Source organism: Sciurus carolinensis, chromosome 7 (assembly GCF_902686445.1).
Source record: "Sciurus carolinensis chromosome 7, mSciCar1.2, whole genome shotgun sequence".
NCBI classification, from domain to species: domain Eukaryota; kingdom Metazoa; phylum Chordata; class Mammalia; order Rodentia; family Sciuridae; genus Sciurus; species Sciurus carolinensis.
The window spans coordinates 3,702,898-3,726,203 of record NC_062219.1 but is presented as its reverse complement, the minus strand read 5'-3'; the positions used below and the strand labels follow the sequence as shown (position 1 = coordinate 3,726,203).

General features: G+C 37.2%; 1 protein-coding gene across 4 annotated transcripts in view; it reads right to left on the bottom strand.

The window, feature by feature from the left end:
- The window catches only part of Pde10a (phosphodiesterase 10A), a 289,793-nt gene that overhangs the window by 77,100 nt on the left and 189,387 nt on the right, over positions 1-23,306 (bottom strand). For 3 of the 4 annotated variants that reach the window (XM_047559021.1, XM_047559022.1, XM_047559024.1), the window contains 7 exons: positions 19,696-19,816; positions 18,477-18,526; positions 8,074-8,214; positions 5,980-6,135; positions 4,355-4,405; positions 3,915-3,973; positions 2,122-2,173 (listed from right to left, as the gene is read on the bottom strand). In XM_047559021.1, coding sequence (XP_047414977.1) covers positions 2,122-2,173; positions 3,915-3,973; positions 4,355-4,405; positions 5,980-6,135; positions 8,074-8,214; positions 18,477-18,526; positions 19,696-19,816 — 630 coding nt within the window. Of the gene's footprint in view, positions 1-2,121; positions 2,174-3,914; positions 3,974-4,354; positions 4,406-5,979; positions 6,136-8,073; positions 8,215-18,476; positions 18,527-19,695; positions 19,817-23,253; positions 23,292-23,306 lie in introns of all 4 variants that reach the window. The other variant, XM_047559023.1, reaches the window with a different exon arrangement.

Sequence of the window (23,306 nt, the reverse complement as noted above, 5' to 3'; positions counted from 1 at the left end):
TTCTTCTCCATATGTTTTCTACATATGATCTTTTTTTGTAAAATATTTCTTTTAGATATTGATAGACCTTTATTTTATTCATTTATTCATATGTTGTGCTGAGAATCAAATCCAGGGCCTCACACATGCCAGGCAAGCACTATACCACTGAGCCACAACTCCACCCCCTACATATGATCTTTAACAGTCACATAGGACATGAAAATAGGGGCAAGAACTGCCTGATTCCTGGTTACTCCCGCTTATATTGCCCTTAATATTCATCTTTCTCATAATAGCTTTTCTTCCCTGTATTTTTAATTGTATACAGAAACAGCTTCTTAGTAAGGTAAGCCAGTTAGCCCAAACTGGCTCCTATGAACATCTCAAAGCCATTCTCCTGCATTCACAATCTGAGTTCCTGAAATCACAACAAGGAAAGACTGCCTATGGTTACCTTGAAGCTCCTTCCATAGACTCCCCTCTTGACTTACAACCACCTCTCCCAGAATTTTCAAAGGGGGTCCCCATACTTCATCCCTTAACAGCAGGAAGCAGCCAGACATGAGCCTGACACCCCAATTCATATATCCCTTTCAGAGTCTGGAATGGTTTGGACAATAGGCCCAAAAGGAATTTACATTCCTATTCTACTACCTGCCCTCCCTAAATGATCCCACCACCAAAACTCTTCCCTGCCCCCAACCCATCAAAAGGGCCTACTCCTCCTATGACCTGGTTCTGCTATAAAACCCAGACCCTCTGGTGGCCCAACCATCTTTGCTCCCAAAGATGTGCCCCTCCAGTGCTGAATAAAACATCTCTGGTCCATGAGGTTTTTCTTTTTGTAGTCCCTTCCATGTGCTTTCACCTCTAAATAAAGCTATTTTTTTAAATGTAGTAATAATAAAGGACTAATTTATTGATTAGTAAGTGCTTCTTATAGTATAAGCCCTGTTGGTTCACATTATATCTTTACATTTTTTTCTTCTTAATTCTAATTCCCTGATTTACAAATTCATTAAATTTTGCCAGAATAAGACAAAGCTATTTTTTAATATCCATCAATTATTCTCTTTTATGTCCAGGTAAAACCATCAAGATAACTGATAATATAAAGAATACTTTGAACTTAATAATTCCAAGTATTTCTAACAGCCTTTAGCAAATACTGTCTCTTTAGCACACTGAACACAGCACAGTCTATACTTGTCTGTTATGAGGTCAAAGAAAAGCAGATCACTGGGCACCAGTAAACTTCCAGATGGAGAAACCCTTATTGCAGAAGATAACTGTACTTTGAAATAGATCAGAAAAGTGAGAAGAAAAATGAGCAAAGCACAGGGCAGGGCACAAGTGGTGTCATCCATGGGGTACCACACGTGGTGTGTGGGGACTGAAGCCATTCAGAGAGGGAAGGTTCCAAGCATGAGCACTGGGGAACATGGCCAGAGCTCTACCTCACAGAGCTTCCAGGTCACGGTGCCTGCTAACCTTTCAGGAGAAAAACAATTAGACAAAAACCATGCAGAAGAAAATTTAAGATGGAGAATTATCGGGAATCCCTAATATGACCTACATGTAAGATATTCTGGGAAAATATAAAGAGGAACCAAAAGTCATTTCAAAGTACAGCTCTCCATAATGGGGGTGGGAAGGGTTAGTGTTGGGGTTGGAGTTGGGTTTAGGGAGGGGGGCAGGAATGGAGGAAGGAAGGACTGTATAGATGGAGGGGAAGGGTGGGAGGGGAGGGGGGGAAGGGAAAAAATGGCAGAATGAATCAAACAACATTACCCTATGTAAATTTATGATTACACAAATGGTATGCCTTTACGCCATGTACAAATAGAGAAACAACATGTATCCCATTTGTTTACAATAAAAAGAAAAAAAAAAAAAAAAAAAAAAAAAAACAAAGTACAGCTCTCCATTAAATAACAAAAATCTGAGATGTTTTCAAAAATTTTAATCCAAACCTCCTCCCCCAGATTTTAACAGACATGACAAACAGATGTACATATATTCTGAAGCACCATATTTTCATATTTAATAGAGCATTTATGTCTAATACACAAAGAACACCATTAAGACTATGGATCAAATGGTTAAATAGAATCATTTGCAAGACAAAAGACTACCTACCATTATGTGTTCAAGTAGAGAATCTATTGCGACTATATTATCAAAATATGTTCTGAAAAAAAGGAACATAAAGTCTGATAAGTAACCTTATTTAGATCACAGTACATATTAAACTTGAAACACATTTTCTGTATTTGTCTATAAATGTAAAAATATGTATTTTTTATAGGAAAAACAATATTATTTGAAAGATATAAATCACACTTTATCACTGTGTTCACAGAAGGACTAATTCCAGAGGTTACATTCAGTAATTACTTTATTGCTAAGTACTGAAGTGGAGAGAAACGTTGAAGAATTTCACTAACACTAAGCAGGACTAAAATTGGGGCAACCATATTTAATATTCCCATGAAATAATTTTTATTTAATGACCTGAAATAAAAATGAATTTTCTAAATCTCATCAATGTGGTTAAAATGTAAATTATCACTGAAAAGCTGGAGTTAAAAGTTACTTTAATCTTATTGAGAAAGCAATGTAATTCATTTGAGAAGAAACATCAGAATCCAAATAATGATTAAAATCTAATGACTATATAAATAAAACACATTCTAATTATTATAAATGGCAAGTATATGTTTTAAAGGTATATGGCATATTTATTAAAATGCAAACCCCAGAAAGATGTGTCAATGGGCAAAGGCTAAATGAACATACTACTTTCAGTTTAGGTACATAAACATTTAGCAATATTCTCACAATTAAGATGACTTTGATATAAAGGATAAATTATTCAGCTTGAAATCACTGAGACTTAGAATGCACTTGACTACTCTGTACACTAAAGAATAGACTACCTAAAGAAGATGGTGATGCAAATGAATTTCCCATTGGGGAAAAACAGGAGGGAATAAAGTGTCACATGAGACAAATTTGTTTGATTTTGGAACACCTGCAAAATATGAAAATACATTAGCCAAGGAAGATACAGAAGTTTCCTTTCTATGTGTTTTGAAGTAATAAAATCATGAATCCTGGAGATTTAATGTTGAATTCTGTTCTCCTAAGTCAGCATAGGTGACCAAAAAAAGCTTCTTCTTGGTGGTAAGACTGTTACATGTCACTGCAGAGATGTGCAGAGATAATACACCTCCCAGCTGCTGCAGAGGCCAGGGCAAACAGGTGACCAGCTCTTTAGTACATGCCTGAGAGGAAATGACCCCAAGTTACCTTGTCCTGGGGCATGTTTTAGGTTTCAGTGATTCATGAGAAGTCAGATATACAGAAGATCTCCCATGTAGCAGGCAAAACCAATAGGAAAATGGAATTCAATCAATATGTATGTGTAAATGCTTTTATTACTAGCCCGAGGGAGTTTTTATAGCAAAATTCAGGGAAATGGAACATTTTCTCAAAAAGGTGTCTGAGACACTACACACAGAAAAGTTAAAAATAAAATATTAGTAATCTTGTTTAAACTGACATCATTGGAAAATTCTGGAAAGAACTTCCTAGGGAAAAAAAATTAAATATATCATTTTCTCTCCTGTTGTCTGTATTCTCTTGTAAAAAATACTTAGCTTTAATGTGTTCTAAGAGTCTTTTAAGAAAATGAATATCAAATTGAAAATTAAGATCATCACATATACATCTTCAATCTTTTGCTTACAAGATAAACATGTATGAGGATATGATTTTATAATCCAAAATACAATTTTTTTTCCAGTTACTCATATAATAAAGGCTGATCTTTAGTTACTGGAGGCAGCAGATAGTGACCTACCCCCCAGGACCTGCACTCAAACCACTAATCATGAAGGGGCATTGTACCCCTAGAAATGAGCACTTACTTTGATACATCAAGGAGAAAGTCATTCAATTCAGTCTGTTTTGCAAGACCTCTGCATACCTGCCATGTAAAACAGTGGCTATTAGTTACAAATGATTTTGGCTTACAGAGAATAAAATGCCTAGGATACTATTAGTAATACAATCACTTGGTTTATAATGTAATAATAATGCCAATAACTATTAATGTTTATTGAGTACTTAAGTGTGCTAAACATTGTGTTAAACATCTTATTTTTACTATACATGCAATCGCAAGATGTTTAAGGCAAAGAATAAGTGAACAGAAGGATTAAATAAACATTTTAAGAAATAACAAAATATTCTAAAATCCCAAACTAAACATGAGGTCACATATTAACCTCTACTCCAGTCTCCAATCCTTCAGTGAAAATAAATGTTTTCTCCTAGGAAGGCCCTGAAAAACATCCTAAAAACTCACCTGCACCTGATGTATTGCTACTGAAGCCCAGGCAAGATTTGCTGTTGCAACCTAAAAAAATTAAAAATTAAAACAAAATTTTAAAGCCCATACACATATATGCTTATATATGTATATATATATAAAACAAGTTTTTATTAGTCATAGGCATCCCAAAATGAAGAATTTTCTGAGGTCCTTGAGCATTTGTACATTTTGCCAAATATACCAAATATTAACAAAGTTTATCTTATATTTCCTCTTCTATTTAATTGACTTTAATGCTCTCTTGTCCATTTTAATTTTTGATAAAATGGGACATAATTGATTTATAAGAGGGCTATAGTCAAATTATTTTAACATAAAATGATTATTTTTCACTTTAACAAAAGTACTATTGAAAAGGCCTCTATGGACCACATTAAAATGATAAGACTTTCTAAGAAGTCAATATCTGCATATATACTAGCTGGCAAGTTCTCAAATGACTTGCTATTCTTCTTTCACCATTGAATCATTTAACACATATCTTCTGGGTGCCAGGGACTATTCTACGAGACTTATCAGTAAGTAACACCAACAACAAAATGGTTTTTAGTGTTGGGAGTGGGGAGAGCAAGAAAGGAGAGCAAAGGTCCCAGGGCGTGCATGGGTGACAGGTGCCACGGTGAAAACGAAGTGGGCAGAGCAAAGGGACACTGGACGGAGCTGTTCAAACGCACAGCAAGGGTTCAGGGCAGGCCTCCCTGAGGCGGTGAGCTCTGAGGAGGCGTGTGAAGGAGGCGTGGTGAGGGGGACAGGGCCACACACTCCAAGCAGATTCTCTGACCCACAGTGCCACACCCGAAGGTCCAGTGTGTGGAGGAGTGAGGGACAGCTGGAGTAGCAAGACCATTGATGGGGTCAAACCACTTGCAGGGCTTGGTCCATCCTGGATGTGGGAGGCACACCATGTTAGAAGTAGGGTTTACGTTAATGAGTTCATTCCAAGTCAACAAATGGGAAAGAGAACTCATGATTTTCCTGATGTATCTGACACTAGAAACTTTTCTCAAGACACAATCCAGGAAGAGGATATTTTTAAGAAGACAAACACAATAAGAGCATACAAAAAAATCTTCAAAATTATTCTACTACTTTGTTTGGTTCACATTATGTCATACTTTTTATTGTTAAAATGTTTTTTGCTGTTGTGGGGTTTTTTGTTTTTTGTTGTTGTTGTTGTTGTTGTTGTTTTTGGTACCAGGGATTGAACTCAGGAGCACACAACCACTGAGCCACATCCCCAGTCCTATTTTGTATTTTATTTAGAGTCAGGGTCTTACTGAGTTGCTTAGCTCCTCACTGGTGCTGAGGCTGGCTTTGAACCCGTCATCCTACTGCCTCAGCCTCCTGAGCTGCTGAGATTACAGGCGTGTGCCCCCATGTCGAGCTGTTAAAATGTTTTCTTACGGAAAAAAAAGACTACATTTCTAATCTAAAGAGTCTCTACTATAAACAACTGCAGGACAAAAATCAGGTCTTTAAAACTATTAGTATTAGTATCAGTATCAACACACTGTTAAGCAAATTGTGATTTTAAATATTCACTGGTGTCATCAGGATCTGGTGACCTAAAGTGCTAAGCGGCAGTTCCTCAGGCTCACCTCCTGATGACTGAGGCAGAAGGCTTCCTTGCCCCAATGCCGATACAGCTCGAGAATACCAATCAAATCACCAATCGCAGTGACAATTGGTAAGCAGAGAACAGACTGGATGCGAGTCCCTGATTCCAGTCCAGTGCCTCTTGGAAATCGTTCATCCTGAAAAGAGGGAAAAGACATAAATTCAGTGAAAAAAACAGAATCATTATATTATGGCTCTTACTTCCACGATATTTATAACTGGTAATAAGCAGGCCTTTCCTATGGGAAACCAAATCATGACAGTTACAATAAACTTGTTTAAAAGGTTTATTTTTTGTAATGTGGAACCTATACCCCAATACTGCTTTAATGCTTCTTTATCCTTGTATTATATAAATTTAATAAATAAATGACATGTAAATTTAGAGCAATAATAATAAAAGTAATGGCAAAGGTTGACATTTTTTCATCTCCTTCTGTGCCATAACTGTCCCACGGCTTCACAGTATAACAAGAGTAAAAATTAATACAGATGTAAACATCACATGAAGACAATTAAGTATAAATATTTCTTTTCTTCTATTTTTAAGGTTATAAAAGAGCATGTTAATAATAGTCATTCTCACTGACCTCAAAGGCCCACATTAAGCACTTCAAATCATCTAATAATTATCAATTACTTATCATAGCAATGGAAACTGGTTCTCTGACTTTAATCATTTTCTACCATAGCAAAATCACTCAAAGGAAGTATAGGGAAATGGAATGAATCAGATCAAGAATACCAGGTCTCTGGGTTCCATTTCTACTGTCTGAAGGAAGCTATTAGGCATGAATCACAACTTTTCAGGAATCAAGAAAAGCATGAATCTCTCCTTGTCGTTCACAGATCTTTGGAAGTCTTGCATATATAATAGAACATTTTCAAATGAGAACCTATATAGAATCTACTTTTAACCTCTCTCCTTCCTTGGTCTCACATTCATTTTCTCTCTCCTCTCTTATAAAGCAACAAGTTACCTGATTTGTTCAAGGTTTTATAGTGGCAAAACCAACATTAACACCTAAGTTTAGACTCCAAGTTAAAGTCTGTACTCCTTGTAGTAACATTTCATTAAAAGGTCTGTAAATACGCAATGTGGAAGGCTGAGTGAAGGGTTCCAATTTGTCATGTCTCTCCACAGTCATGTTCTCTTTTACTACCCCTTGAACACCAAGTCTGGGCCTGTTCCTGTGATCTGCTCTGGCTAATGGGAGGGCAGCCAGTCTGAGATAAGCAGAGGCCTGAAAACTCACACATTTTCATTTCTTCTGGGACTCCTGCTAACATCCTAAGAACATGCCAAGCTAGCCTTAACAGAGGGAAGACAGAGGAGAGGTGAGGCCCCCAGAGACAGCCAGCAAATAACTGCTGGCCAACAGCGAGATCAGCAAAAGGGGCCAGTCCTGAGACTCATGAGAAACAGCAAGTGGCTACCACATGGTGCTACTAAAGTTTGGGGTAGTTTATCATAAAGAAAGAGATAACTCATTTATGCACACCCTGGCAAGACATGAAGCATGAAAGACTGATCATTTCATTTACATGACAAACATGACTATAAATATATATTTTAACGTTAATCATATTGGCACATATGGAAGTACAAAGTCTTCCAATCTAGCTACTAGTTAGTATACAAGAATTAATTTTCTGGTGGAGGCACAGTGGCACACGCCTGTAGTCCCAGCAACTCGGAAGGCTGTGGCAGTAGGAATGTAAATTTGAGACCAGCCTCAACAATTTAGCAAGACCCTGTCTTAAAATAGAAAATAGAAAATAAAAAGGGTTGGGATGTAGTTCAGTGGTAGACCATCCCTGGGTTCAATCCCCAGTACCACACACACATACACACACACACACACACACACACACACACACACACAAACACACACTCGAAAAAACAAAAAACAATTTGATTTTCTGAGTATGAAAATTAATTTACATATAAATTTATTAATTTTGCTTTAGTTTTTGTAATGAAATGGCTCAAATTACACATCAAAATGATACATCATCTTACTTAATTGAATCTTTCAGACTAAAAATGTCACAAAGAGTGAAAAGCCCTTTACCCCAAGGATGTCCTCCACCAGCAGTGTTTTCCTGGACTTGGCCACGTAAGCAGAGATGGTGGTGCCCTGGGTGATGGGCCCGGCGGGGATGAGTCGAGGCTTTCCTTCCTTTATGCCGGGTGGCGTGAACACGCAGAGACTCTAGGAGGAAGAAGGGAACACGTTGCACAGTCTCTTCTGTACCGCGCTATTCCCCACAAGTCATCAACAGTCTGCGAGCCCATTAGCAGACATGTGGGGAGAACTGTTGCTCCTGTGACTAATTCACACAGCACACAGGTTTGAGATGGGACTTAAAGGATGTGCAGACACAGAAAAATCTCGTAAAATAGCCTCTATTTTGATACCTGAAATGTGGAAAATGAGAAAAAGTGTATCTGTCATTGGGCTCAGTAAAACTCACACTGGATCCAACTCCCTTGAGATCTGACAGGTACACCTGAAGACAGGACCAGCAGCAAGGGATCTGGTTACACTTTTCACTATCATTAAAAATATTTCTCAGATTTATTCACATGGCTTAAACTGACTGTCCCATAAAATTGCAGATTCAGAATATTCTCAATGAAAAATTTGCCCTTCTGTGAAAAACCAATCTTGGTGGTCTTTCCAAATGACTGAGTGGAGAATGATTTTTTAAAAAATAAATTCATTTTCAAATAATAAGGATCAGTTAAAATCCAAAATCCAATCACAGTTTAAAACTATTGTCCACTAAGTAAGAACTGACAATCAAAATGAATCATCTGGGGTTTGTGGGAATGTTTTGGTGTGGTTGCCTCAGGGTCAGCTACTCACTCCAGGCAAACTCCCCTTCACCTCACTTACTCTCCTCAGGCTGGACTGCTGTAATTAATGGTTAAAGACTTGGAAGCAGGAAGGGTCAGAGGATCCTCTTAACCTAAACACACTCCTACTACTGCTTGCTGCAACTGAGGTAGTTCTAAGGTTGAGACCCTGAGCTAAATGCACTTAATAACTTATCAGAGAAGTAGTTTTCAAACTCTGTAATATTAAAACATTCGTTCTTTGAGAATCTTACAATCACAGGAGAATGAGCCCTATAAACCTGAGTTCCTTGGTTAAGTTAGTAGGGAGCAGGAAAGCAGAGCTTAGGATTAACCCAAGCAGCTTTCAATATATCACCATTACAAAGGACAGCAGCTACAGTCAACATGTTTATATTCCCAAGTATGTTATGACTGTGCTTAATGAGTATTTTCTGTTTAGTACAATGCATGTGAAAAATATGTATAAATGGTTCTTCAAAATAGGATTAAACTGTATATGTTTAAGTACAAGGTATACTCTTAAGAGATCAAAAATCTCAAGAGATCATACTGTTTTACCTTATTCATTTCTTAAAAGCCTAGTAGTCAGTGCCACTGTTTTTAAAATTACTATAATTTCATTATACACCCATATACATGTGACCTAGTTGTCACTGGCCAAATACAAGTCAGATGCCATCCTTTCTTACAAGTGAGGAGGAGAGAGAAATGATTCAGGAGCAGGAAGAAGAGATGGCTGCAAGAAAAAAGCTACAAGGCTATGGTCTATTCAACTTGAAGAAAATCTGAATTGCCAATTATTTTCTCAAACTGTGAGGAAATCAGTTATAAGAAGGATGCTGAGCAACTGTTCCATTTCTCTACCAAGGACAGAATTGCAGGAAATGAACTTAAACTGAACTGAGGGGTTCAGATAACTCTTCCAGAAGAATGTCCTATGAACAGTAATGGAAAATACAATCTGCTGCAAACTTCCTACAGTAGCTTTGGGTTTTATTTTTCGTTCTTTTGGTCACAGTGTTGGCTCTGTCTGTTTGAAGACATGTAACACATGTTAGCCTTTACTATTTTAAGTTCAATTTATATATTCAAATTATATTCAGCTACATAATTCAATAATGGTAGAATATATTATATGTTCCTAAATTATTAAATGAACATTGATTTAATAACATAATATCCTCTCTACCTCTATGTAGGGTTCCTGTATGATGCACAAGAAACAGATAAGCAAACACTATACTGATGGGTAGAAGGGCATTTCATAGATTATTAGGCAAGTTAGAAATAAAAGGTTTAGGTATCTTTCAATTATTTCCTATAATCTAGAAAACATCTCCATGCAGATAACAAATTATCAAAAAGTAAATAATTCTTAACAGTGGAAACTATACACTTGTTTTGCTGATGAGTTCACGCTTTCTGTTCTGTTCATATATTTATCAAACAGAAATGAAGATCTGAGAGGAACTGCTAACAAAATATTGGAAACATTGCTATTTAAATGCCAAAAACTCCAGCAGAAGGGCAAATGAGGGGTGGCCTAGAAATGCACCCCTGTCCCTGACGTGTTTCCACACCTATATACTCTCTTCTATAGTAGTGGCTCCCTACTCTTTCTCTTTTCTTCCTTCAATACACTTTGCCTGTTCAAAATCTCCTTTTATTTCTAACTGAGGACCATTCACTGTTAGAATTACATGTTTTGGTACAACACAACCTGTATGGTTTTTGTAGTTGAAAGAAATTATGGGTAGTTATTATTGCAGATACAAAACATTAATAATGAACCTCTAAATCAGGGGTGACTACTACACACATTCGGGGTTGGGAAAATGTTGATTAAGTCTACCTTTATTTAACAGAAATAGTCCAATGGAAAGCCACTGATGAACTGCCACATTCAACACACACTCAATCTTCACATACACGTGGGTCTGGTTTTTAACTCTCAATTCTCTATCACTACATTTTTTTGTGTAACACATTGTTTAAGTTATTATAAGTTTAAAGTATATTTTATGATTTGGCAAGACAAATCTCAGCTTAGTTCTTAATATTTCAGAATAATCATAACTTATTTTATAAAACATATTTTGCATTTTCATTGGTGAAGAGTCTGCATTAATGCATTAATAAATGACTAAGTAAATTCTAAAGAAATTTACAAAGGAAATGGGGATTTTACTTTTCATAATCTATCAATATAATTTTTGACCTAAGGATTTGACTGGGATATTCAAATCAAAAAGACTACAAAAAATATTATGCTTATTATTTTCAAAGGAGAATGAATAAGAACATCACCAAACAACATTTTGTAACACAGCAATACTCTCATGTGTATATGTTCACAATGTCCAATTTATCCATAAGATTCATTTTTAAATGAAAGGGAAAAATCTGATGTTTCACCTGATAAATGTATGCTGGCATCTTTCTTTCCATATACAATTCAAAGATCACTTGATTCGTAAAACTTAACTTCACTGTTAAGAGGTCTATTCCCCACAGGTTAAATTTCAGAAATATATTTTAAGAAAAAAAAAAAAAAAAAAAAAGCTTACTGTTATTTTCCCTACATGACACTAGATGGCACTGGATGGTAAACAAATGTAGACTCTACGCAGATGACTGTGAGCTACTCCTCTCCCACTCTCATCCAGACTTGACATATGGACAGTGAACTTTGCACAGTTCTTAAAAATAGACCTGCTAGAGTTTATTATGTATTTAAAAAAATTCACAATTACTATAGGCTACCAGCTCTAAGTACAAAGAATACAATATATTCAGGTAACCGTTTATGATTGTTACAGATAAAATTTGGATTCCTCTGCTCTCCTATTTTTTTCTAATTTGTACCCCAAGTCGCAAAACTAATTGAAATTATTCTTCCCAGTCTGGGGGTAATAATAAAGTAATATGAAAAGGGAAAAGTCTATGACTTGGAAGAGGTAGTGTGAGTAGAAAGAGCACATCTCATCTTTGCGAAAAGCATAAAAACTTTGAAATGGAGCCTCTGGAATATGACTCCAGAAAAGACATTTTTCTGGAGGTTTAGACTAGGGTTGACTAGATTTTGACTAGGAGCTGTATGAACCTGAACAGTCACTTAGCCACACGAGACACGTTTGTTAACTCATTAGTAATATGAAAAGATCTGATTATTTTCGAGTGTCTCTTATAGCTTAATATTGTAAGAATCTAGGGGGTTTATGGGCATTTAATTGTTCATGTTCAAACATTTTTTTAAAAAATAACAAAAAACTGCTAAACTAAGCTAAATAATAAATCCTATAAATTATGGAGAAATTATTTCAAAAATAATCAAAATACGAAAAACTTTCAGTAACATTTAAAAGTGAAAATTTTAAGTATAATCAGAGTTCATAAAGTTTATAGCTTTTATAAGCAACTCATGGATAACACAAGACAAAGTATACTAATAATACAAAGTATGCTATATATCATGTGGAATATATGTCAGAATGTGTGACTGAGTATAAATGAATGAAAAGAATGAAAACATTAAAACTGAAGCAAAAATTTAATCACAGAAAATTAATTTTGTCCAAAACATATCTCAAGGGTACCTTGTGTATGTCAGACACTGTTATGTGCCCAGACACAAAATGATATTGTTTCCTTGAATACCTCCGGATTTCTCAAATAATTTCTCTTGCCCCCTTCTCATCTACTATGAGATAGGTCTTCAAATACCCCCTCAGATATTAGCTCATCATCAATTCTACTTTTACATGAAGCAACCCCTTCAAATTCAAGATCCCAGGGCATCCGCTGTGCCCTGCTCACTGTCAGCATACAGGACTACGGATTGGGTAACTGCTGATCTCTTTCTCTCCTGCACTGAGGTCTTATTTACTCTTTGTATACTCAGCAGTTTAGCATAGTTTCTTGGTAATCCACAGTTGTTTAAAATGATTTATTGAATGAACAGCATCTTTGATATAACACCGAAGCAATAGAGAATATTAAGGTTTACAAAGTTTAGGAATCTGCCAAGCTCACAATTATTAAGTGGTGAATACATATCCAACTCCAGAACCAAAAGTGGTTCGAAGTTAAACTACTTGCTAGGAAGTAGACCTCCTTTGTTCAGGTTCTGAAATGGTGTGGTGTGCACAGGCATTCCAAAGGGTTGCGTGGCAGCAGGTGGGAACTGAGGCTGTCCGGTTCACCAGTGTCCCTGGCTGGCACCGAGCTGCACCACAGCTGCTGCTCAAACCCAGTCTATCTAATAAAGTGCTGCTGGTTTTAGAAAGGCAATGCTTCAACACTATTTTCAATTTGTTCCTCGGCACTAGACAATTAAGGTATCCATTGTCATAAGTATTAGTAGGGCAATTTATATGTTCCCTGAAAACTGTCCTACATTTTTATATTTATTGCTGAAAATATCCCCTAAAAATTGATCATTTGCACTATATCTATTGTTTTACTTTTTAATAAACATATATTATTATGCTTTCTCTCTTTTAGTTAAAAGTTTATCTGTGTTGTCTAAGATTTCTTTGCTTACACAGATTTTCTTTTTTCTCTCTACAAGGGTTAAATGCATAAACCCCAAGAGGGCAGAGATGTTTTAGTGCCCAGGATAGTGTCTACCTTATTTGTCCCCAAATATGCACTGACATAATCAGTTAACCTATTTTTGTTCTCTTATTTATTAATGCTTCAAAAATACATACAAAATGTCTTAACAGTTTAAGGAGACATATATTCCAGTATGAACAACTTGTCCAGAGAGATAGATTTAGTAATACTATAATTAATTTTATTAAATATTACTCTCTAAATATTCATTTAAATATATTTGGCAGTTTTCTTTGTACAAGGAGTTTCTTAGTATATTATTTAATTTCCAAGATTTCATTTCCTTTGTTTTTAGCCTTGTGGAAATCCTAAGAACTCCTAAATGGAATAAATGCATCAGAGTTAGGGGGCAAGTCCAGAAAAGACCAAGTTGGCAAATTCTAAAATAATATACTATTTCCATATATATTATTTGGATAAGCCTAAGTGATGATATTACTAATCCTCTCTAATCGTTTTGGTTAGGTGTCAAAAACTAAAAATACTATTGTATTTCCATTCATTTTTCTTGTTTTCTTGAATTGTTCTGCTTCATAAATTTGAATCAATAAAATAACTAACTTGTATTGAAGTGTACAAACTTCATTACAGCTCCACCTTCATGTATACTAAATCTTTCACACATAAAAGTGATCTTCTCTAAATTAATGCTTGAGTTTAATATCGTCACTGATCGTAGGGCATCTGTTTTTCTTATATCTGTGTTTTCCTGTAATAGAAGACAGTTTTGTTTTCTTTGGGTACTAGGGGTTAAACCCAGGGGCCCTTAACCAATGAGCCACATTCCCAGCTCTTTTTATTTTTTATTCTGAGATGGGGTCTCGGTAAGTTGCTTAGGGTCTCACTAAATTGCTGAGGCTGGCTTTGAACTTGAGATCCTCTTGCCTCAGCCTCCCAAGTTGCTGGGATTACAGGCATGCACCACTGTGCCCAGCTTGTTTTGTGTTTAATCGAAAAGGTTTTTGGATTTGGAGTTTTGTTGTTTCTTTTTAATAGCTGGGTCTAGCTCACTTATGATTTTGTTATAATTATATAATGATTTGCACAATTATAAATGCTTCTAGTATGTTTTATGATTTAGTTTTTTTTTTCTAAGCTTCTTAACTTTGTTTTACTTAAATTTTTCCTCTCTGATAACTGATTGGCCTTTTTCATTCTATTTGAGGAATTTTGACCTACTTAAATATTATGTAAATCATATTTCATTATATCAATTAAAATTATTTGACTCATTTATGAAGAAAACAAAATTAACACTCTTATAAGTGCAAGAATTTTATAATTCTTCACATCTTGTTCTTAACCACTGGCATTTGTTAACACAGACTAAAATTGTCATTCAATCTATTAGATTTCTTATAATTTTGTCACAAACCTAAATTTTTTGTTTTAAAATTTGAGTTAAGACAAATTTTCTAGTGGTAATTTAAAATCCAGAAGACATTTTTAAAAGATTGATAATAATCTTTAATGTTGCCTTTCATGTACAAAAAAAGTGTAAAAAAATACTTAGCCGTTTACCTGTGCAAAAAAAAGTCTATATATTTATTTAATATGGTTAGCCTGCATTTTAGAAGTATATCACCTTCTATTATAAGCAATATGGATTAAATAATCTGAAAGACACTCTTGAAAAAAACAAATTTTAAAACTACTTAGAGGCTAGATAAAATGCATTTTACAAATACTTTACAGTATACTTGGTCTGAGACATATGGAAGGAATCTACAGAATTCTAAAAGCAAGTAAATGAAAGAACTCTCTAAGGTAACCAGACCTCAAGGATGGCGTCTTCTTGAGGTATGAACCACAGTATAGCCACACAGTACAGAGTACTCCGTGGTGGGTAGGAGACAAGAAAGAAACTGGGACCTTTCTATGCAGGAAGGCTCCTCGGAGGAGACCTCAACATCAGACCAGGAAAGGAAAAGGGCATCCCCTCAGCTTCAGCTAAAGGATGAACTCGCTGACTCTGCAAAGCGATGCAAGGCAACAAGATGATCTTGAAATCAGTACTAGAAGGAGAATAAAAAACTCAGGGAAGTGATAACTGTGCATCCTGTTGATTTGAGACTTAAATACATTCTACTTTTAGTATGAAAACAAAAATCTTCAACCAGATCATTCAATTTAAAATGGTTTTGGATGGTATCTTCAGTGACTAGTAGAAACAAATGGGTGTCTATCACTGGGAACAGAGCAGGGGAGGAACTTCGAGCAAGTGTCAAGAATATCCGTTTTAAAAGTCCAAGCAGAACATGATTCACAGTGAGAGAGAGAGAGAGAGAGAGAGAGAGGAGAGAAGAGAGAGAGGGGAGAGGAAAGAGGAGGGAGGAGAGAGGGAGAGTGAGGAGAGTGAGGAGAGGGGAGAGGAGGGAGGGAGGGAGGGAGGAGGGATAGAGAGAGACCACGAAACACATGAGCAAATAAGAAACCATTCAAGCAGGAGGAAGAAATGAAGGCAAGAAACTGTAACTCAGAAGAAATATGACAGAGATTCAGTTAATATACTTCAAAAAATAAAATTTCAAGAAGCAGAGGAAAGCTTGAAAATATATCTCAGGAATAAAAAAGTTATGATGAAGAACTGAAATGAATCAAAACAAACAAGCTTTATGGGAGCCAGTTTCAAAGATCCAGTTCATCCACCCCAACTCTCTACCCAAAGCATCTCTCAAGAAAGTGCAAGAAGTAGAGCTGTCTTTAGGCAGATGGGAGAGAGACCCCGCTGAGGGCATTCCACAGGGCCAGCTCCTGCTCTAAGAAGGATGACCCTGCAACAGCAGGCTCGCTCTCAGGGTTCTCCTCAGTTCTGTGGGCTGAACAGGCAGGGTCTCAGATTTAGCAGAGAGAAAGCCCGAGGAGTTCCAGGTTGGGCCACCTGTCCGCTCCGATCTGAAGAAGGGCTGATTCAAGGCAGCCCTGCAGGCCATCTCAGAAGAAGTATTAAGACACGAAGGCCTGTAATTGCACTGAGCTCAATGAGTCGGTTATAAAATAATGGAAAATTGTATAATTTTCTAAGAGGAATTCTTAAGTAAGCCAGGCCCAGAAAGACAAGGTCTGTATGGTCTCACTTGTACCAGGACCCTCAAAGAGTTGGCCTCCTAGACGTGGAGAGCAGTTAACAGTGGTTATCAGAGGCTGGAAGCAATGCAGGGAGTGACTGGTCACGGGGGATTAAGTTGGACAGGAGTGAGACACGAGAGGGTGACTGCAGAGAGCCACAGGCACTCCAAAAGGCAGAAGAACGCATTCTGAGTATCTTCACCAGAGAGCGGGGGTAAAGGTTGGAGGAGGTAAGATAAATTTAACTTGATTTAAACATCACACAATGTATACATGGATTGAAACATCACATGGTATCTCATTAAGATCTATAGTTTTATGTCTTTAATGTGCCTGTTAAAATAAATTTAATTTGAATTGAAAAGATAAATTAAAAAAACTCAAAATATTTGAAATAAATTTAAATGACAGGAAAAGTAATATCCATTTGTTACTTTTTCAGCTTAGCCACTTTAAAATATTACCACTGTCTAAAATACAGGCTAGAGTGCTTGGAAGTGGTAGTAAATCTGAATGATACAATTTAATAAATATTCTTGTCCAACTGCTTCTGTGAAAGGCCCCCAGAGAAATGCCAGGGGAATGCCAACACTGTAGCAGAGGTCCTTGCACTAAAGGAGCTTGGAGTCCTGCAGGGTAACGAGCTTCAGGAAGCTATCATAATGCCAGGAGAAACAATGGTTGTGGAATGAAAAGCTAGTAGTCAATTCAATCAGCCCATTTTTTTTTTTTTTTTTAACATTGGGAAGCAGGGCTTTATTCTGCAACACAGAGGAAACATGCTTTGCCACCTGCCCTAGACATAAATCGTTACGACTCAGGTACTGGCTAGCAATGCCCCTTATGGAACCCATGCAGTGTTCTAAAGACAAACCAGAGTCCGAAAATTCTGAGCTTTCTTCCTAATAACACACCCATATTGTTATTTACAGAATTCATTTTTATACTGGTATCAAAAATTATACTAACAATTTATCACTAAACGAACTTAATTTTTCCCTCTTAAATTTCTTTGCTAAGCCCATTTGCAGCCCATACCTTTTATACAATTGTTTTCACTCTTTGTATTATTCAATAGTAGTATCAGAAATCTCAGAACACTATCTTCTCTATTTCTATAAACATGTTACATGTCAATGGTACACATTTTGATTACTTGAGAATGCAGGTATCATTATTTCCAAAATTCATCCCAAATAGTGATGCCTAACATATAAGAAATACACAGTAAATGTCTAATAAATTTAGAAGTGAATTTTAAGCCATGAACAAAAGTGTTGTTGACTAAGATTATGCTAAAATGTTAAGTACCTGATTTTAAGGCCATAACAAAAATCAAACACAAGTGACTAAACATCTTGAAATACTTTTGAAAGGGCCCAGGTGAGTTACATTTGGCTGCTTTCCACCTAAAAGAGACCAGAAATTCAGGAACAGCCACAGCTGAGACTCCTCAAGGGCTGAATGTCCTGAAGTACAGAGCCAGCAGCTCGGGGACCCAGGTCAGCAGCTCCATACTAGTGCTCTGACAGAGCTGTCTTTCCAGCACTTATCACACAGACCATGTTAAACTTCTGTTCCATTTTATTTTACTGTGAATCATGAATACAAAGGGCATAGGCTCTCCTGTATGGCATGACAGCCCACAATGTTGAAATGACTTTTGTATAAAACACAAATTCTAGACAGGTCATGATTGATATAGGTCACTTAAAGGCAAAAATTAATATGTAAGTGATTAATTTCAAGATTTTATGATAAATGTCATGTTATTCTTGACTGATAATAATCACATCAGGAATTAAAATACAACTGCTTTTAGTACTTAATTATGATGTGTCTGTTGGTCATAATATAACAGTTTTTTTTTTAATAAAGAGCTTATTATATCATTTAGAGCACCAAAATCTAAATATAGATACTTACATTATTGCACTCTCCAAGGAAATACAGTGCAAATCCATCAGCTTTTGTGGCTGCCAAAGTAATAAAAAAGGAAGAAACTAATCTCAGTGGAAGAATATAACATGTATGAATTCTCTACAGTGAGACTCAGATGTGAGCCTGTTGAATGATCTGTTAACATGACCAGTGTCATGCAGAGACAGGACAAAGCCATACATGGCTTCACTCAATAACAGGGTATCCCCACATATTCCTCATCAGTGACTGCAACATTGTGACATTTTCAAACACACACAGCACACAACATGCCATGCAATGATGTATTTGTCGAACTTGAAATATTCGAATAACATTTTTTAAATTCAAGAATTGTAATTAATTTTTAAAGTATTATAAATACCAAAGGTGATATTCATAATAATGAATAATTGAAATAAACATCAACCAAAAGGGAGGAGTGTACACATCTACGTATCCACTGACATGAACGTAACTGATCTAAAATGGCTTCAGCCTCATCTGAAGCAATCACCACAGCAAGGAACAGCCTAAGTCTTTCAGGGGCTCCTTTCTATCTGTGTGTCTTTGGGAAAAACATCTAACTTCTGTCCGTGGCTTCTTCATTAGGAAAGTGGGGTAGGAACAGAAACCCCCACGAGGCGGTCACGAGAAGGAGAGCTAGCATGGAGTCCATGTGGCGAGGTGTTTGCACACGGTGAATGCGTGACAACGTCACTCTCCTCATGGCATCAGCTCTCTCACTTCCAAATAGGAAAGATCCAGTTTTCACTGGTCCTAAAAAAAGCGCACCCTTCTAAAATCTTACTTTTCTGATATAACTTCCCCATTCACTCCCAAGATAAATCATTAATTACTTAGGATACACCCAAATAAATTTGAAATGCTTGTTTCCTTTAAAAATCAGTGGTTTCCTTTACAAATGTGTCACTTAATTCAACACAACAATACTTTCCAAAGAACTCTTGTGTTAATTAAAGTGATAGTATATTTAATTTATACATCAGGGAGATACTTACTTGAGATTAGATAATTTAAGAACTTTTAGGTTTGATTCACTCAGCTAGTTTCATAATAAAATATTTTCACTTCAAACTTTGTCCAGCAATAAAAGTAAATGAATGAATTTCATCAGCCTCTTAGTTATTTTCTGCCAGTGTTGGTAATGTAAGAACAGAATACATGGTGAAATCTTACCCAGGTAATATAAAATATTTCTTACCTATTTTGATTATGCTACTCAATTCATAGAGGAGAAGCTGGTTGTCTCCTCCTGTGTCCAACCGCTGCTCAATATAGCTGTTTAGCTCATACACGACTCCCTGCATATTTGTATCTTGATACTTTGAATAAAAAATAACAAAAAGGAAATAGTTAAATAATATAGAATAAAAATCTTAATTGATAAAATATGTAACTTAATGCACATATATATAACTTAAAAACTAGCTGTCTGTTACACTTTTATAAGAGCATGATTTAATAGAGCATGATTTAAATATTATTACCTATAATATAAAATGAATATATTAAGACAGAATTCTAAGACTTAGAATTACCTATAAACTTCATCTAAATTACTTATTTATTTTAGAATATCAAATGTCACAAATTATAACTTCATTTCTGAATTTTTATAAGTACCTGCAACTTTATTAGTAGAAAAACAAAACAAAACAAAAGTTTGCTCAGAGAGACACTACGATACGCTAGAAAATTTCTGCCCAGGTACTGTACTGGCTGCCACTGTGTGGTTCAGAGCAGGAGCAAGAGGTTTGCACTGTGGCCATGGTCAGTGCAGCAGCCCACAGCCGGACCACAGCACCAGGCTGCAGGAGGGCACCAAGGACAACAGCAGGCTACAGGGAGAAACCCCCTCCCCTGATGTTTCTTCTCTAAGGTAATGAAAAACAGCCTTCTCATTCACCTCCCTAATGTCAAGCTTGCCTTACTAACCCTATTCTCCAAACAACAAACATTATAAACTTTAAAAGTTAAATAAAACTCTGTTGCCCTTTGGCTTAAAATACTCCTAAGACTTCCCACTGTGCGGGGTAGAACAGATGAGTTCCTCCTTGGTGGACTGCCACACTGCCAAACATGGTCACTGTCTGCCTCCAACGCTTCCCTCCTTAACTCCCCAGCCCTTGGTGCTCAGGTCTCAATCGTGGCATCTCCCTGTCCCTGGAGCACTCAGATGCCTCTCACTCCTACAGGTGCAAGTACTAGCACCATGCCCAATACACATCTGTATTGGAATGGGTGAATAAATGGACTCAGCAGTCAATAATCTAACAAGTGACCATCCTGACCAACTATTAGAGTAGCCATTCTGTTGGACACTAGAGACACAGAGTAGACAAAACCAAATCCTGTCCTCTAGGTGCTGACATTGTAGCAGGAAGAGCATCAATAAGTAAATAAGGCAATTTTTATATGGTTGCATAGTGGGGATGTTGAGTTCAGTGTGCAGGCACTGGGCTAGCTGAACTCTGTCCCCAAAGTGGCCTGTACTAAATGATATTAAAATGCCAGAACTTCCCTAACTTCAAAGACTTAGCCGATGAGAATAGCATTCTATTTACCATTGTCTAGTTACATCCTACAGAAGGTCCTCACCAAAGCCCTGCACATGTAAGGAGTCCCAGGTGGGGCCCAGAATGAGTGTGGGAACTGCTACCATCCACACGTGTGCCCTCAATACAGCAAGCTGGTACATGGTGTGGCGGGGGCTCAGTGGCAGCACTTAATGTCCAGAGACAAGGGGAGATGTCGCTAACATAACAGGCAGAACCAAACTTGTAATCAAATGGTTTGACCAGGAGAGATCTTTAGCATTGGCTACCTGATCATGGTGCTCCTGAAACGCAACCAGGCACCCTACTAAAGTTTTTGTTTGTTTTTGGTTTTTCCTTTGTCAACCAAGAAAAATTCTGGCTTAAGTGAAGGAAGATCTAACTTGATGAGCACAACAGAAAGCCAGAATACCTCAATGAAGTCCCTGAACTTAGTCAGTTCTTAGACTGGAAAACTTAATTCAAGAAAGATCTACCTGAAGCCAGGTGCAGGGGTGCACACCTAAGCCCAGCGCCTCGGGAGGCTGAGGCAGGAGGATTGCAAGTTCAAAGCCAGCCTCAGCAAAACCAAGGTGCTAAGCAACTCAGTGAGACCCTTTCTCTAAATAAAATACAAAATAGGACTGGGGACATGGCTCAGTGGTCAAGTGTCCCTGAGTTCAAACCCCGGTACCAAAAGAAACAAAAAAAGGATCTTGATACACAGCCAAAATGTACAAAACAGATCTTCCTACTACCTTCCCCAAAGAGGCCTGCAACCCTCTGCCTGGGTAACTGTCAGTAGGAGTGGGGGAATCACAGGACGCTGGCTCCATGCTGACACTAATTCTTAAGAGACCCAAATGCCACTGTGGTGCATCAGAAGGGCTTATGGAGATTGAAGGATCAAAATACTTTTAACTTATGTCCACCTCAAAAGCAAGCCCCAGTGGTTTCTTACCACCCTGTGGTAGCCCCAGTTTTGGAATGCACATTTGGGATAGACTAACTTGGAAACTGGCAAACTCCCCACACTGAAGATTCTTCACATAGTTGGAAAGGGGTGAGGGGTGAAGAAGTGAGATTTGTAGAAATCGGGCATAAGAGCTTCCCAAGCAGAGAGAACAACAGAAATAAATAAGTGAATATGACCATCGCTGCTGGGCTATCCCCTGTGGGTGCCACTCCTTGCACCCCTTAGCCCAGTCATAACATTCCAGTTTTTTCTAGCTCTAGACTATTTTTCAGGTCCTGGGCTTACAGAGGTAACAGTGTCATGGCAGAACCTACACCCAAAACAGAAACACTGGGAATTCTGATGTCTCTATCCAGCACTGTGTGGGGTCCCAAAAGCTCATGATGCTTCTTCTAATATCAAAAAAACAAGATCCTATTTGAACCATTTCAAGATGAAATATTCTACTCTAACACAACCTCTCTTCGTACCACTAATCAGAACTACTAAGCTAACCCAAAGGAAAGCTGAGCCAAGGGACAGAGACAAAGTCACAGTGCCAGATCTGGAACCTCTAAATCCAGTCATGCAAAAAATCTTCACACCTAAAAGTCTATCCCCAACATTTCTTCTACACAAACAAATACATTGTCTTAATACCTTGATTTGCTTTTCAGGGAAGGGAGATTTGGCTAGTTTTAAGATGGGCTATTAATCATTCAGCAGCAGGGTCCTTATACAAGTGACATACAGTTGACTCTGTCTCCAAAGTCTGACCAGAGAATTCTGAGAATAAGCTCTTCAGTAATGTCCTATAGGCAGTGCTAAGATCAATAACCAGCTATTCTCTATCTCTTTTGGACAGGAAATAGGTTGTCACAAACAAATGAGAACAAGAAGACGTTTTGGGACACAGCTTATCATGAGATATCATTTCATGTCTCTGGGCTTTATGTTTTCTCATTCGTAGAAAAAATAAGGATGAATTACATAGTCTCTTTTTGATTCACTGTACACAAATTGAGTACAACTTTTCATTTCTCTGGTTGTACAAGGAGTCACACTGTTTGCATAATCATACACATACTTAGGATAATGATGTTTGTCTCATTCCATTACCTTTCCTTCCCCCACCTCCCCATCCCTCATTTCCCTCTACACAAACCATCCTTCCTCAGTTCTTCCTTTACCCCCTCCTGTACCCCATTATGTGACATCATACACGTCTCGGAGAAAACATTCAGCCTTTGGTTTCTTGGGATTGGCTTACCTCGTTTAGCATGACATTTTCCAACTCCATCCATCTACCTGAAAATGCCACAA